Source organism: Aspergillus japonicus (genome assembly GCF_003184785.1).
Source record: "Aspergillus japonicus CBS 114.51 unplaced genomic scaffold BO86scaffold_5, whole genome shotgun sequence".
NCBI lineage: Eukaryota > Fungi > Ascomycota > Eurotiomycetes > Eurotiales > Aspergillaceae > Aspergillus > Aspergillus japonicus.
Genome location: NW_020291642.1, coordinates 56,406 through 72,138, shown reverse-complemented (window position 1 = coordinate 72,138; position 15,733 = coordinate 56,406). Strand labels below are relative to the sequence as shown.

The 15,733-nt window shown below is 52.9% G+C and overlaps 7 protein-coding genes across 7 annotated transcripts; 2 read left to right on the top strand and 5 right to left on the bottom strand.

Annotated features, from left to right (window-relative positions):
* Positions 1 to 242: 242 nt before the first annotated feature.
* On the bottom strand, positions 243 to 2,370 carry BO86DRAFT_330697 (cytochrome P450). Its single transcript, XM_025668727.1, has 3 exons — positions 1,642 to 2,370; positions 1,084 to 1,537; positions 243 to 997 (listed from the first exon to the last, which is right to left on the bottom strand). Exons 1-3 carry the CDS (start codon positions 2,294 to 2,296, stop codon positions 328 to 330), a joined length of 1,779 nt encoding a protein of 592 aa, XP_025531407.1. The 5' UTR covers positions 2,297 to 2,370; the 3' UTR covers positions 243 to 327.
* Positions 2,371 to 2,741: 371 nt separating this feature from the next.
* On the bottom strand, positions 2,742 to 5,808 carry BO86DRAFT_385824 (putative mRNA splicing protein (Prp39)). Its single transcript, XM_025671198.1, has 4 exons — positions 5,529 to 5,808; positions 5,226 to 5,441; positions 5,065 to 5,168; positions 2,742 to 4,521 (listed from the first exon to the last, which is right to left on the bottom strand). Exons 1-4 carry the CDS (start codon positions 5,595 to 5,597, stop codon positions 3,150 to 3,152), a joined length of 1,761 nt encoding a protein of 586 aa, XP_025531406.1. The 5' UTR covers positions 5,598 to 5,808; the 3' UTR covers positions 2,742 to 3,149.
* Positions 5,449 to 5,861, top strand: BO86DRAFT_159319 (uncharacterized protein). The gene has a single exon (XM_025666397.1). It carries the CDS (start codon positions 5,610 to 5,612, stop codon positions 5,820 to 5,822), a length of 213 nt encoding a protein of 70 aa, XP_025531405.1. The 5' UTR covers positions 5,449 to 5,609; the 3' UTR covers positions 5,823 to 5,861.
* A 294-nt stretch (positions 5,862 to 6,155) lies between these two features.
* On the top strand, positions 6,156 to 7,428 carry BO86DRAFT_385823 (mitochondrial 54S ribosomal protein mL59). The gene is made up of 2 exons (XM_025671197.1): positions 6,156 to 6,938; positions 7,052 to 7,428. The coding sequence occupies exons 1-2, from the start codon at positions 6,255 to 6,257 to the stop codon at positions 7,091 to 7,093; spliced, it is 726 nt and encodes a 241-aa protein (XP_025531404.1). The 5' UTR covers positions 6,156 to 6,254; the 3' UTR covers positions 7,094 to 7,428.
* Positions 7,388 to 10,268, bottom strand: hxB (putative molybdenum cofactor sulfurase protein (HxB)). Its single transcript, XM_025666396.1, has 2 exons — positions 10,037 to 10,268; positions 7,388 to 9,964 (listed from the first exon to the last, which is right to left on the bottom strand). Exons 1-2 carry the CDS (start codon positions 10,134 to 10,136, stop codon positions 7,539 to 7,541), a joined length of 2,526 nt encoding a protein of 841 aa, XP_025531403.1. The 5' UTR covers positions 10,137 to 10,268; the 3' UTR covers positions 7,388 to 7,538.
* A 773-nt stretch (positions 10,269 to 11,041) lies between these two features.
* BO86DRAFT_159282 (uncharacterized protein) lies at positions 11,042 to 12,161 on the bottom strand. Its single transcript, XM_025666395.1, has 2 exons — positions 11,738 to 12,161; positions 11,042 to 11,673 (listed from the first exon to the last, which is right to left on the bottom strand). The coding sequence occupies exons 1-2, from the start codon at positions 11,810 to 11,812 to the stop codon at positions 11,149 to 11,151; spliced, it is 600 nt and encodes a 199-aa protein (XP_025531402.1). The 5' UTR covers positions 11,813 to 12,161; the 3' UTR covers positions 11,042 to 11,148.
* An 899-nt stretch (positions 12,162 to 13,060) lies between these two features.
* Positions 13,061 to 15,012, bottom strand: BO86DRAFT_159144 (phosphatase PAP2 family protein). Its single transcript, XM_025666393.1, has 4 exons — positions 14,661 to 15,012; positions 14,555 to 14,581; positions 14,004 to 14,499; positions 13,061 to 13,952 (listed from the first exon to the last, which is right to left on the bottom strand). Exons 1-4 carry the CDS (start codon positions 14,726 to 14,728, stop codon positions 13,170 to 13,172), a joined length of 1,374 nt encoding a protein of 457 aa, XP_025531401.1. The 5' UTR covers positions 14,729 to 15,012; the 3' UTR covers positions 13,061 to 13,169.
* Positions 15,013 to 15,733: the final 721 nt, after the last annotated feature.

The following is a 15,733-nucleotide window of genomic DNA, read 5'->3' as shown; positions in this document are numbered from 1 at the left end:
ATCGAAGGCGGCAGGCGGCGCCGCGGAGTCTAGAATTTCTACGGAGGCGCAAAGAAGCTGGGACCGCAGCCAGTCACGTGCATAGCATGTTGAAGTATACAGTCACCATCTATGCTTTTATACAGTCACCACTTATCATTTCATCATGAGTTCATCATGAATGTCTACCTGGTGAGGGTTGTAGATATAGCCGATGACTTTTTTCTTGGCCAGGAGAAGCCCCAATGAGTTATTATTTACAGCTCGACATTTGACCGGAACGAACACCTCTCAGCACCTACACCCACAAATACAAAAAAAGCCCAGTAAGCGAAGTGACCAGGCATCTTAGCATCTCTCCTCATAAACAACCTCGAAGTCTCCCAGATGCACGACATGGCAATCTTTTGTTTCCTTCAAGAACCGCGTCCCATCCTCCCCCTCCGCAAGCCTCACCTCGAACCTCTCGAACAACTTCGCCAACACAATCCGCATCTCGATGTAGGCCAGCCCTCTGCCAGCGCAGGTATATGCACCTGCGACAAACGGCATGAAGGCCGACTTCTTCAACGTTAACCCTGGTTGTTCGCCGGTCCAGCGCTCGGGGATGAACTCCTCGGGCCGGACGTAGTTCCGGGGGTCTCGCTGGACGGGGAGAACAGGGACGCTGATAATAGTGTCGCCGGGAATGAAGATAGTGGTTGGTGATGAAGATGAGGATGCGTTGGGAGTGATAGGCAAGGGGACGTGGATACCCTCGGGGGGTGTTTTGCGTGGGATTTCTCCAGGGACAGGGGGCTGGAGGCGGAGAGCTTCATTGATACAGGCGTTGAGATAAGGAAGAGAAGTGATAGAGCGATAGTAGGAGGCTTCAGGCTCCGAGTCATTCTCTTGACCGTTGCTTTGCTCTCGCAGGCGTTGTGCAGCATCGTCGAGCTCCGCTTGGAGCTTGCGCTGAACAAGAGGGCTGCGTGCGAGGTGGAAGATCACAGTCGCCATGGTTGTGGCCGTAGTGTCTCTATTGTCGAGTCAGATCCACATTACCTCTCTCCCAATAGTCCTGGGAAGGACATATGACAGAAATTTAGGGGGCAAGAAACATACCCTCCGGCAATAACCATCAACTCCCCCTCACTATACAGTGCTGACCTTGACAAATTCACCATGGCCGGCATCATCTTACTCATCGCATCAGTAGTCTCATGCTCCGGCGTGTGCAACCGCTGCATCTTCTCCCGGATTCGCGCCTCGATCCACGCGCCGTAGCGCTGAAGCGGTGAATCTGCTCCAGGCAGGTTAACCAGAAGACTCATCAGCCACGGCGCCTGGGAGATGATCCGCTGACCGGCAGTGACCTGCCGCACGAAGTGCAGCGCCGGATTGAGCTTCCAGTTCTCAATGTTCTCGAACGAATAGCCCCAGCCAATGAGGCCCATCAGGTCATAACTTAGCAACTGCATCGTATCCGGACCGGAGACTACTTGACCAGCTCGTTGACGCAGAGCATCTAGGAACCGTTCCGTGGTCTTGACGACCACAGGCTGATAGGACTTGAGAGCTAACATTGAGAGCCAAAAGTCAGCACACACCCTCGCTTCAACTCTCAGCCCATCTCTCATCAATCACTCTTTATGCTAAAAAAGACAAGCAGGACACACAAACCTCGAATATTGAACGCCTTATCCCAGAGCGCCTTTCTGCGCTGCGTATGAGCAACCGGATCCCGCATATGGAACACCGCAAAGTCCTCGGAGAAATCCCCCGCGGCTTTCAAGCGATCATACCAGATGGCGCGGGTACAACGACTTGAGGCGCCGTAGATGACCTCGATTGCGTCGGCCGACAAGATGCTGAGTTCCTGGGGCCCCGTTCGGACGATATCGCCATACTGCTTGTGGAGATCCCAGATGCGCTCAAAGTCCCGTTCCTTTCCGACGTTGCCATACGCCGCTACTAGCTTCGAGAGCTTCAGGGCGACTGGGCCTGGGAAACGACGGAGGCGGTGGAAGAACGCCCGGTAGATCAGAACAGAGGCGAAAAGGGGACCGTAGAAGCAGAGGTTCAAGAGAGATATCGCGGAGAGTCCGCGGAGAAACGCGCCGATACTCCAGGGAGACTGGTGCGGGTGGGTGTTCACCAGAGCGAAGCCTACAAGGGCGATATTCACAATCCCATGCGAAAACAACCAGGTACGGACCTCTTTGTTGTTGCGTTCCCCACGGATCCAATAGAGGAGATGGGCGCTCACGCCGGCCAAAGCAAGAAGAGGGCCATGCTGCTTGGTGAGGTCAACCAGGTCGACTGACACGGCCATCATTGACGTTGTGTTAATTGGTCTCTCTTCGCGATGACCCCTTCTGGAAAAAGAAAAACATTAAGGAACGTGCTGAGGGAGAACGATACGAGAGAAGGATTCTAAATAGTTTCTCATGTCGTAAATTGACAGCGCCATCTCCAGCACTAATCGGTAATCCCGACCCTCCTATGACGGTGGGACCTATCATAAGCATGAGAACTCGAGCTGACATTCAGTTCCAGTTAGGTAGTCTAGTAAGTCTACCTAACTAACTAGCTGAGGCTGTACCTGTCAGCTTGGCCCAATCACGCATAAATATCTCGTTCAAGTAGATTACGAGAAGAAATCAGGTCTGTCATTGGATGGCTCGGTAATACTGGGCAAGGATCCACTTGCATTTTATTCGATCCCAGAGGTGTGTATTAAGGCAACGTAGTCTAGGAGCTGAGCTGGACATTTACTACAACACAGTCACTTGCATTGGTTGGTGGTTAGGGTTATAAGAGGAAAAGTAAAAAGTAAAAGCTACCTGCGCATTAGAATACAATGGAGACAGTGTCCAATTCTCATAATAAGCCACCCAGTTTACACATGAAATCATTGGGAAGCTGTCAGGGAGCAGGCTGATTCAATTGCCCCCACTAGACAGATCACTTGCTCCTCCCTCACTCAACACGCCTGAGTCGCTGAAAGCTGCATAATCAATAAAATAGGTGGGGGAAATAGATTGAGGGGCTATTGTTCTACACATCAACAAGCCGCTGCCGGCTTGGATTGGGAAAAAGGGAAACCAACCACCGTAAAAGGGATATCAGGAGTTAACAGACCTGGGCTGTGGCAAGCTCAGGCTGAGATAGTGAGTCTGGGGAAGAGCTCACGCGTCGCCGTTGACAGGCGCCTGCTGGTAGTAACCGGCATAAGGGTTGGCCTGGGGTGCAGGAACAACTACTTCCGCCGTCGCTGGGGTCACCGGGGCGGCTGCCACCGGAGCTGGTGCTGCTGCCGCCTCAGTAGCCTGCATGTGCGATACCGAGGCAGGCCCGTGGACCTCCCGGTCAAGGGTCATGTATTCCTTCGCCGCATCCTTGGTGCCGCGTTCCAGCAGATAGACCATGTAGATTTGCACAAGCTCTCGCACTGCTTGGGCTGGCAGGGAACTCTTGGTCCGGATTTCATCGACGACTTGCTTAATGCGCTCGTATTGAACCGTTTCAGAGGTTGAACTCGTGGGCTGCTCGAGTTCGAAGTGAAGATAACTCGTCCAGAACGGACGGCTGTCCAGGTAGTATTGCTGGTTCTTCTGATAGACTTGACGAGCCTCTTCGGACGAGCCCTTGATCTTCCACAGGAGGCGAGCCCATTCGGCGACGAGAGCCGCCTTTGTGGCGAGGTCGCATTGTGGCGAGTCAAGCTGAGTCTTGTACACCTCGATGGCCGCGTCAAGTCCGCCGTGGCGACGCGACATGTTGGCCAAAGACACTATCGTCTCCACGTGGTTGGGAAGATGGATCAGGATGGCCTCGTGAATCTCCTTGGCAACATCCACACGGTCGCTCATCTCCTCGAAATAGGCATACTGCAGACGCGTTGTCGGGTTGGCAATAGGTACGTACAAGCAGCTTGCACGTTGGTAGATGATGCGGACTTCCTCATCCTTGCCGGGCTGAGCGGCCATCCACCGGGCATAACGCTGCCAGAATTCATCGTAGTGAGCGCAAGTCACGAGACACCTCTCGTACAAGAACTGGATACGAGCATAAGAGCCCTCGGACTCCTCGAAATCCAAGTACTTCTTCCAGTTCGATAGCTGGCCTTCATCCAGCTCAGTAACATGGAAGTATGGACGCTTGATCTCCGACTCGTAAGTCCAACGCTTGGTGGTCTCGGTCTGGGTCTTGGAGAAAACCTCAAGGTGGTGACTATCGACGCGCAGTCGGAGATCTCTTTCAATTTCAGCCTCAGCCTTTGCACCAGGGGCAATCTGCCCCGCAGCGGCGTCGAGCTCCGCACGGAATTGTGACAACGTTTCGGGGGACGCCAATTCGGCGACAGGCCGAGCTTGCGCCAATTGTCTATACCGCTCGAAGTACCGGGCATACTGGTGCATAGGGATGTGAATAACCCGACCCAGGATGGCGAAGATCTTGTCAACGGCCTCCACACGTTCCTCGAACTCAATGTACTTGTCCCAGAACGGGTGCGCCAGGAAGTCCAAGCCGACACTGCTTGCACCGCGTTCAAAAAGCCTGAGCACAAGCGAGAGAAAGGTTAGCAAGCCATTCCACGCTGAAGGTCCAAGACCAGTGGGAGGGAGTGGGAGGAGGATGCGGGGGAGGAAGGGGAGAAGATGACAAGGATAGCAAACATGAGCATCAGATTTCCAATGCCTGCGAGTCCGAACAATTGAACAACCAAATGGTGAGAACGGTGGATGGGGACGTCTGTTTTTTCCTCCTTCTGCACCGAGCGCAGAGTAGGCGTCACCGAACACAGCCGATGATATCCGTGCAGGGCAAGGTGGTTGAGACGTCAAATCAGAGAATTCAAAACTTCTTCTTTCAAAAGGGGGGGAGGGAGATAGAACAGCCTGAATAAGCCATGGGTGAGAAGTAAACTCCAGTTTTCTTTTTCTTTGGAACCCGGGTAAGGTGAAATCTCACCCATCATTGAGGGAACTGTTGCCCGCGGAGATTTGCACCCCGCAGGTTCGGCACAACAACAATGTCCGTGCTGCATTGATCATGGTTACGAGGGCAAGGAAAGGAAAAAGCAGCTTTAGTTATACTTACTCTCGAATCACGTCAGCGTCGTGAGAAGTCTCGGCCTTGAAGGAGCAGTAGTTGGTCCATAGGTCGACCGAGGGGGAGATGCTAGCAACACCTCGCTCATAGACCTGTAGCTATTAGCGACCACCCCACAGGTCGTTGGGAAGCAGGTGAGCCATGCGTACCATATCTGCAGCTTCGGTTCCGGTGAGGGAAAATTCCAGGTCGGCATACTTCTTCCAGTATCCGAACAGCAGAGGGAACTTGGCGAGGAAGCGATCGTAAACATTGCGGACGGTGGTAATAGCTTGGGGGTTGGAGTTGCGGTTGATGCCACCCTCCAAAGCCTCGGCAGCGCGAACAAGTTTCTCCCATGTCTCGAAGTTATCCGGGTCATCGAGCTAGAAGGAAAAGCCAGTGTCAGCTCGTGGAGTCCTAGAGTAGCCTCTAGAGAGCGCAAACAGCTGAGCAGGAGATGCAGTCCATACCAATTCAACTTCAAGCTTCCTCAACTCCGCATTCTCTTCCTCGGAACCTCCATAATTGTAGTCCGCCATGATGGCAGCAGTATGAGCGGGGATAGCCGTTGTACGGATTTGCAGTTGAAATTCCTAAGAATCCGGGGGAAGAATAATCAAGAAAGGAGGAGAGATCAACAAAAGCAACAAAACAACAACAAGAGACACGATCCGACGACAAGAAGGGAGGAGGGGGGGAGAGTGGAGAAGAAGGAGTCAAAGTTGGTGAATCCCGCAAGGAGGAAAGGCGACAAGCGTAAGTAGGCGAAGACGGATGAACCTTGGACCTTTGCACTCCAGGCTAGTTTAGTGTACGTACTTGCGGAACTAAGCCTCTTCGGATTTCTGTTTTCTCTGAAGTTTGCCTTTCTGCTTGCGGGCATTTTTCTGCCCTTTGCTTCCGCCCGACCGGATCTAACCTTTCTGGCTGCCTCAGGCTTCTATTTGTGTTTCTCTCTCTTCCCCTCCTAAAACAGACTAGCGCCGCCTTTTCACCCGGGTTTTGGATGCAAAGCAATCAAAAGTGGTGGAAAAGATAGCACGACTTCAACGTTCGGGTTAACTCTTCTCTCCTCCTCTTCCTCCTTCTCTTCCCCCCCCCGGTCCTCCTCCTTTCGCGAGTCCTCTCCCACGTCCAATTCATACAGGAGGAACCCACCGGCAAGGGCAAAATCCCCCCCCCCACAAAACCTCACAATGGCCACCTCCCAAGCCGCCAGCAGCCTGGCCTCCGGCCTGCCGAAGCGCCTCCGCAACTTCTTCGCCCGCTATCCTCCGCAAGTCTACTCCACGACCGTACGCCCACCGGTCACAGTCCCGAAGCCATTTGCTCTAGCCCAGGCAGCGGCCGCTACCACCGCTCCGAACACCACGACCACCACCACGTCCACCACGACCACCACGACAACCACCACCTCCAGCTCAACCTCCAGCAGCACACCAGTCACCGACGCGATCGCCGCCGCCTCCCAGCTCCCATCGCCATACACCCCGAACCGCGAAGCGAAGGGCTACCAGCCGCCGGACCACAAGTACTCGGACGCGCTGCTGTGGAGGGGCCCCAAGGGCCGGCTCAACCCGTTCCTGCCGCGGAAGCTGGGCGAGCGCAAGTGGGAGGGCCCGCGGATCAGCCTGCGCCGGCAGGCGGAGCTGGTGAAGCTGGCCCGCAAGTTCGGGGTCGAGGAGCTGCTCCCGCCCTCCCGCAAGTCCGCCGAGTACAAGGAGGCCCGCCGCGCCGAGAACCAGGGCCTGGCCGTCAAGGGTACCGGTGTCGGCCAGAAGGTCAAGGGTCACAAGTGGGAGCGCACCATGGAGGCCCGCCTCGAGGACCGCCGCAAGGCCATGCTCGAGATGCCGGAGATGGTGCGGTTGTGGAAGCAGGTACGTCTTTTTTTTTATTTTTCTTTCCCTTTTCCCTTCGTCCTGGAAAGAAGATGGGTTGGAATTATAGAGGTGTATGGCTTTTGCTAATGGGTTTTTTTGTTTCTTTACAGAGAGGTCACGGTCGTGGTTGGAAGCAGTGGCCCAAGAAATAGAGCGCTTTCCCGCTTTGATTTCTGGTTTTGGGTTTCTATGCTCCCCCGGGTTTCCTCGCTTTTCGCCTCGAACTCGATTTCTCTAGGCATGGGTTGGGTTCGGAGATTGTCGGGGGCCGACTTCTGGGGCCTGGGATGGATGCAGGTTACTGCATGACCAGACCCTACCCTCCCTTCTTCGGGTGAGGTTTGATTGACCATCAACATCATTCGTCATCATCGTCATCATGTTTTGGAATAGGAGTTATCTGTTTCTATTAGGTACTGTACAAATAGTTATATTGTTCTATATCGAGTCATGCATTTGAATGCCCTATCCCAGTATTCAATTCCACTCTGCATATCTGGTATTTGCTATTGCATTGCACACTGTCAAAAATGCCCGTAGAACGCCCTATATTCATATGCAAGATGTAGACGCCCCAAAAGTCCAGTCAAATCCCCATCACGGCCCAAAAGACGGATCCACAATATCACCAACCATGACCGTCCGAGACACAGCGGAGGCCCCTTCCTCACCCAGGGCCCCCGACGAAGCCAACCCAAGATGCCGTCCAAAGTAGATCTTATTGCCAACCTTCCGCGTCTTCGCCAACGTCGAGTAGGGCTCGTCCCCACGGACGCCCGTGTACTGGTCCACGCATACCATCTGGCACCGTTGACACGACCCTAGGACATTGAACGGGATACTATTGGGCCCAATGCGCACGCTCTGCCACTCGTCTTCCACGTAAGGCCTCTCGGCGTTCGCCGGCCTCGGGATTCTCTCCGCGACCACGATATTGGCGCGGAACACATCGGCGGCGACTGCTTTCTTGTTGCTGCTGGCATTGCCGCCGCTGCTGCTCGCGGTGTTGTTGCGCTTGATTGCCTCGTTCAGCCGGTTGACGGAGGAGCGCGAGATGAGGAGGATCGGGCTCTCGTTGGACAGGAGGATGGGATTCTGCGGCGACGCCAGCTGAGGATCCTGCGGGAAGGAGCCGGGCATTGTCGTCCGCGCCCGCAGAGGCGAGTTTCTATTGACGAGGGGGCCGGTTGAGGACGCAGATCTTGTCGTCGACGATTGCGGGGGGAAGCGTGCGAGGGTGCATGGCACACCCAGGAAGTTAGAGAAGAAAGAGGAGACTTCGTGCGATGTATACGCCTGCACGATGACTTGGTCACCACAGACGGTGGAGGGCTTGGAGGAGTTCTGACATAGCGAGGTGGACACGAGGTTCAGGTTCCTGCGATGAAGGGGAAGTTCCAGGTATTTTCCATGTGTAGAGGATGCGCCGCCGCAAGTGATCCGCAAGAATCCGCCAGCAAGGTCGATGACCGGCCGTATCAGCGCCATGCGCGGATATCTCTTCTGGTTGAGCGCCACACCAGTGCCCTGGTGAATCAGGCACCATTCCCTGTCCCATGCCAGTCCCTCCGGATGGATCTCCCAGCGTTTGCCGTCCGGCACTTTGAATGCAGCGCAGCTCTTAATGGGGTAAATTGATAGACTCTCCACATAGAACTCTGGCTGCTGGACGAGGTTGTTGTCCACTGGCGGTGCCAGAGTACACACGTCGAGACTCTTCTCCACAAAGAACTCTTCCAAGAAGGCCACGAAAGTGTTAATGTCCCTCAAACTGCTCATTGCACCAAGGCTGGCCCTCAAGATGCCAGTCGGTCGCCCGTCCATGATATCATGATCATCGCCGCAACGCAACCCATGGGAGAAATGCCGGAGCATGTCGGCACCAGTCCAATCCAGACTAGCCGCTGTGCCTCCAGGGTTGCAAAGAGTACCGGATCTGATCTGAATGTTCTTGACGGCTGCCAGTCTCTCCACCTCGGACTTACCAATCCACGTACCCTGACTATTCCGCAGATTGAATGCCAGAATCGGACCTTGCAAAGACGAATCACTATAGTCAACGTGGGGCGACGCATAGACATGGCAGACTCTCTCCCCGTTATGATGCTGCAAAGCAGTCATGCGATCATGTAGTTTCCCGGCCAAGGAGCGCGTGTGCGACGAGACATTGCTCATCGAGCCGAAGAGGCGCGCGTGCGTTTCAAAAGCTAGATCCAGCGCGATAATGCTATGGAATGGCAGCGTCCCATCTTCCAACCGCTCGTGTATCGAAGACTGCTTCTTCGCATGCCACGGCGTCTCTTGCGTGAGAACCATATCCACCGTGCCACCACCAAAGAACCGCCGCTTATCAAAGATCTGCCCTGCACTCTTGCGAATAATCAACGCCCCAAGATCCGGAAATCCGAAGATCTTATAGAAACTGAGCGCCGTGAAGTCCGGGGCGTTTGCAGCGTCGCTCAGATCGAGCGGAGAGGTGGAGACCAGGGAAGCGGCATCGAGCATGGTATAGACCCCCTGGGCAGACATGGTACGGATATTTCCACACCATCGGAGCGGAAACCGACGGCCGTTCATGTTCGACTGCGCAGGAAACGCAAATAACCGGTTGCCCTCCGCTGGGGCCGAGTCCAACTCAGACATCCAGCGCTCGACCTCATTGTCGGACATGAAGCATCGACTCCCCAGCGCTGCGAGCTCACGAGCCCCAACCAAGCTCGTGTGCGCGTCGACATGGTATCCATACCAGAACCCTTGGGGCGTTGCATCGCGCAGAGCATCGGCGACTAATTTGATAGCCGCCGTGGCGTTGGCCACAAAGACAAGATCGAACTCTTCGGGGTCAGCGTTGAAGAAGCGAAGAGCTCGTAGACGTGTGTCGTCTATCCGCTGCGTCGATCGTTGGGAGGGCGCGGACAGTGAATGCGGGTTGCCGTAGATGTTGGAGGTGAGGTCACGCGAAAACGACTCGATCAAAGACTTTGCATATAGGGTCGTCCCGGCATGATCAAGGTAAGTAGTATCTAGAGAAGTCGAGAGTGTCAATACATTGCTCTTTCTTGTGTGTAAAGGCTAGCTGACTCCAGTAGGCGAACCTTTCAGCAAGGGGTATTCACGCTCCCGAAGGACATCAATGTCTTCCGGATAGCTTTGTATGGATTCAGACCCTACTTCTTTTAATCCAGAGTCACCCATCTTGCCCAATAGCCCGCAATATCTTGAGCAGCATCAGATCTCAAAAATAATTGCTTGTGGTGTATGCAGTCGAGGTGGGCATCGCCGTGGAGAATCGAGATCGGGGTGGCGACCGGTTGTTCTTGCACGCTCACACATACAATGCTCCGGGGGGCTTGCGTAATGACTCAGGGATGAAGAACTTAGAACGAAAAAGAGCTAGATAACAGGGACCCCAGTAGTCACAGGTAGTTTGAAATCATATCAGTGATCGAGGAAGACGGGATGATGGTGTCAGGAACCACAGCCTAACTAATACTTTATTTCAATGACTTGGGCCGATAAGGCTGTTTATCGGAGCTTACCGAACTTGAGCTCCGACGGTTTGCCACCAATACTTATCCTACCCTCGGCAGCAGGAAACGCCCGAAAAGTCAGAGGAATATTCTTGGGGAAATAGCGAGGAAATCTAAAGGAATGTTGAGCGGCCGAAGATAAGTGATTAAGCAGAAATCTGTGGGACAGTCCGAAATGTTATACTTTGTTCTTAAGGCACCGGAGCGGATGAGAAGTCAAGCTCCCCCACTCCTGCTTTCTTATCGAGCGCGGGGAGCGGCGGCCAGATCCGATGATCCTGGCTTGCATCATTCTTCTTCAGGACTAGATGATTTTCTCAAAAGTGGAGGCCTTAATACAAGGCACAATGTACTATACGATGGCGATATTCATTTCAGAAAACAATATCATATGACACATAGATCAGCCGTACGAAGCATTAACTTCCCCAGGCCGCAATCGAGCACAAATCATGCGGTATAGCTTTCAGAGAGAAGCACAATCAAAGAGATGTGCTTGAGGTGGTAAATGCAAAATAGTATCGAAGGAAACAGTATCTCGTAAGTCGTGAGCGCGATCGCATCGCTTCATGGGCCTAAACCCCATGCCGGCCCTTTATGCATCGTCAACGATTCCCATCATTAACCATATACCATTTCATCATAGTCCGTAAAGTCGTAAATGAGAGAAGCCAGTCCTAGACTTCGTAGTGATGTCGGCTGCGCGAGCTGCTATGGCGCCGATGACCGCGTCGACTGCTGTGACTTCGGCGCCGCACAGTCGTCTCCTTGACTACCGTGTCCGGTCGGCGGTAGATCATCATCGCCAGGATCGCCGTCCAGAAGAACAGAATCACCTCGATTATCCCCAATGCAAAGCAAGCTTTGAGCATGGCGCAAGTCTTGTTGATGTGGAATGACAGCGGATTGTCCGAGGTGTAGCCATAGTATCCGAAGGGACCAAGCGAAATGTACACCGAGCCTCCATTCCAGTGCGCACAGTCCGCATTCGTAATGAATCGCAGCTCGTAGACCCCTGCGATGAATGCGCCGAAGAATAGTAGATCCACGAAAGCGACGAACATTGCCGAACGTCGAGTGGTAGAAATCCGAATCATGGTGTCGATACACCAGAAAGCCGCAATAACGCTGACAATGAAGATAACCAGAATATAGGCCGGGGTTATCATGTTTGCGTTGAGATAGCCGTTGACAAAGTAGGCCTATCGTGCAGCTGTCAGTTGCAATACTCGAAATGAATCAAGTCTAGTTGTGGAATGTGCCTACCATCATTCCGATGATCGGAATTAGAAGAATAAGCTCTAAGAGCCGATTGAGGATGAAGAAGAGACTGCCAATCATCTTGCCGGCTGTTTTTCGCACAATGCGCGCGAACCAATTCGACTCAACGGCTGCTGAATTGGCTGTAAGAAGATGTGTCGAATTCAAGATGGCTGCAAGATCAGATAAAACAAACGGACTGGCGAGCAGCTACAACGTCATCATACACTCAAGGAAGACTGGCGACGGACGCGGAGGGCGGTAGGAATGAAAATGAGACCAAGGCCAGAACAAGGTACAGCCAGGCTCTGACGTTGCGCCGGACAACGTATAGCGAGTAGTGAGGGAGGGGATCGGTTAGGTGCCGATCTAAATGTAACTCGATTCTTTTGCTAAAGCACGAGAGAGAAACCCACACGCAGTTAGATAAAAGGGAAGCAAGGGTGCAGATGATGCATCCCAGAAGACAGAACTCAACAGGAGAAAAACTGGCAGATGAAATGAAAAGAATGGGTCGGTCGGAGGAAGAATATGCAGGTCGGGGAAAGGAAGAGGGGAGGCTGGGCGACTGAGGGCGCGGGGTGGCTGGGAGAAGGGAGAATCGACGATGAAGTCGTTACAAGGGCGGCTCGCTGCGTCTCACCACAGCCTGACTATGATGACATTGAAGCGGTTGACCTTCCAATTAGCCGTAGATTGGTACTCCGTAGATTGGAGGGACGAAGCATAGACTAAATTAGTTCAAGGTAACGTTACCTTATTTGTTGGTCTTGTTTGTCCATGAGCATCATGGCATTGTTTACTGCAGCAACAACAATAACAACAATAACAACAACCGGTCATCGGTGGGGCCGCCACGAGGGGAAGAGAGAAAGTCTAGAGCCAACCATCAATGATCATCAGGGACAGCCTCAATGTTCGATTACCATGGAGTAACCATCCGAAGGGAAGAGTCAGTCAGCGTCAGCGAGGTAATCATGACTCTCTGGAAATTAGATAGCATAGCAAAGTATGTACTTGTACTGTACATTGTGTACAAATTGTACAACCTGTACAGTACATGCCGTCAAGACTGCGCAGGCTGTGATCACCGCCTGCGGTTTCATCATCGATCCAAAGCCCACTCACCGCCTGCAAATCTATGGTCGTAAGTAGGCCACTGTACTGGGTACCTATAGAGAACCTCTGGCCATTTGGAGCAATTGTTGCTGTCTCTGTCATTTTCCCGCCCGTTGCTTGAACTCAATAGTGTACCTTCCGTTACCGATAGTCACCGAAAAAGAAGAAAGAAGACAAGACAAAGTCAATCAACCAATATTATCATCGCAGTAAGAGCCCGAAAATGTTACATGCAAATGTGCTGGTATATGTTCTATAAATGGCAACATAATGAATACCCCTCGCATCGATGCGACCGGGGGTAGCCCCGTCTCGTGTCTTATACTTCCCGCGAATGCAGCTCGGTCAGATCCCGCCCACGATCAAGCTGAGCAGTCATCACTCGTGTGGGTGCATGGAGAGCTGTGGCCGCCTGTGGCCGTTGCGAGTCATACGTCGTGTCAACCTCGTATTGTGGAATCGATCCACCCAATCCCGGGTTGCGTGCTCGAGTATACCCAGACTGCATCTCATAGCCATTTGCGTGAACGTCCTCGCTGGATGAGGACCAATTCCCGTCCTCGTCCTGCGATCGACGAGTGTACATATTCGTAGCGTAGGGATTGGATGTGGGGATGTAAGCCGCGCCATTGTCTGCACCAACCATCGGCTTCGACTGACTGTCTGCTGCCGGATGACGGAGCGCGGCAGTACTATCCTCGAATCTCACCATATTCAATGGATTCGATGGGGGCAGCGGCTCTGTACCCCAGCTGCGGATCGGATGCGCGCGACCTTTTTTCCAGGGCTGCGAAAGAGGAGGGAAATACTGATGATAGGAGATAATGGCGCAGAGAATCCCAAGAAGCGATCCAGTAATGACGTCGAAGGGGTGATGTCTCGCATCCATAATCCGACTCACCGCAACGAGGGTAGCACCCAGGCTCGGTATCATGACCAAGAGTGCTTTCCAGACCTCACCTTTGTTGTCCATTATATGCAGTTTGCCACTCATCCAGAGCGTCAGGTAGAACAAGCCAGCGAATGACGCTGTAATGTAAGTCAAGTCAGGGATTGGTTTCAATCTTTGGCATCGTAGAGACAATCTTACAGCTACTGTGGCCTGTTCTTATAGGTCAGCATACGATCAGTGTCGAAGTGTTTGCAGGATTACCGAACCTGATGGCCATGAACGGAAGCCGTCTTTGATAAGCGCATGTTCCCCCGTGCAGATGGTAGAGTTAGACAAGCCTGGAATTGCATCCTGGCTTCCTGCGCGAGGCTGGCACCGATCGATAAAATCGGGCCGAGGCTTGCCACAGGCGTTCTTCAATGCTTGCGTGATGACGAACGTCAGCCCCTGAGAGAGCAGGAGCCCCAGTATCCCACAGTTAAACTCCCATAGTCGATCTTTCCACCGATACGGGCCTGAGAATTTCCGCTTGCCGGATACTGGATCTTGTGGTTTGTTGTGGGAGAAGAGTCCATCTATAAGAAGGGTATAGACGGCGATGATGACCAAAGGCGCCACTCCGGAGATACAGAGAGCTTCCTGTATCGTGATACGCTCGTGAATGGCATATGGATACTGGATGGAAATGTTTCGTAGCGAGAAATGCTGGTGGTAAGGTTCAATGGAGTCGAGAGCATAGAACCCTGCAATGCAGACACTGTTGCAGTCTTGTTAGCAGGAATCCTGGCGGCCAGTGCATGATGTAGACAAACACGAGAATAACATAGTCTGCGATGTATCTGGAGCGAGAAGAGAGCGTTAGCCATTTCTCTGGGTTTGGGTTGAAGTAGACAAAGCAAGCCTCTCTTGTGGACTTACGAAAGCACAACCCGCGGCCTCAGGCGCTGCTTGGAAAAGAGCAGCTTGTCGGGCAGGCGATTCATCATGCAATGAACGCTGCGCCTAGCGATATTCAAAATTCCAGAACCAGAGCAGGTCACCAAGAATGGAAGCTATGTCTAGCAAGTATATTGTTGATATTGTTGTTGAGATTACGTCTGATGGCTGTTGTGTAGGAAAATTGAGCACGTGAGGGGATCGATCAGCTAGGTACTAGGTAGGTAGTTAGGTTGCTGCCATTCGAAACACCAATCGACAAAGGAAGCGGAGTCCAATTGAAAGAAACCCCAAATGCTACCAAACGTCGTCTTCAAAGGACGAAACGTACGCAGTGTACGAAGTACAGAGGATGAAAGGGAGAGATAGTTGAGTATTGAGAGAGAGAGAGAGAGGAGTCGAGAAGTCAGAAAAACGTTTGCTCTATTGCAGGCCCGCGGGTGGGCGAACTTAAATGGTTGGCATCGCCGCACGATCAGCGTGAAGTGAAGCCTTGGTATCTTGGTATCAGCGGCTGGGTATAAATTGACCGCCCAAAGAACAAACCGCCGACCGCCTACCGCCTCCCTACAGCCTCCGGTCCACCCCCGCAATGTTTGACAAACCGCTCAGCCACTTCTGCACGTACACGCCATAGGGCTGCTGGATGCCGGTGGGAATTGGAGAGAAATAATGGCTATCAGCCTGGAGCTATGTTGGAGCTGTCACAACCGGGAACCAGTCCCCAGACTACGAAAACGCACTCGATTGCTCAGTGAGGCTCCACCCTCTCATTGTTCGATATCCACTCTGTTCCTGTTAGCTCCTCTTAAATGAGCCATCACTTACAAAGGTCATACCTTGTGGACAAGTCCAGCCCTTGTTCAGATAACCCGAGGATTCGCATGCATTATACCGTTCAGGAAACAATAATGAGTTGGTATCCGGCGGGATCTAGAACCCACATACAAGAAAATACCAACCCTGAAATGATGCTGCCTAAAGTCTTGTCTTTCTTAGGACTCCACCCCAGAGACCAGCTCATCGTACCAGCTAACCACGAGTCGTCCAGAATA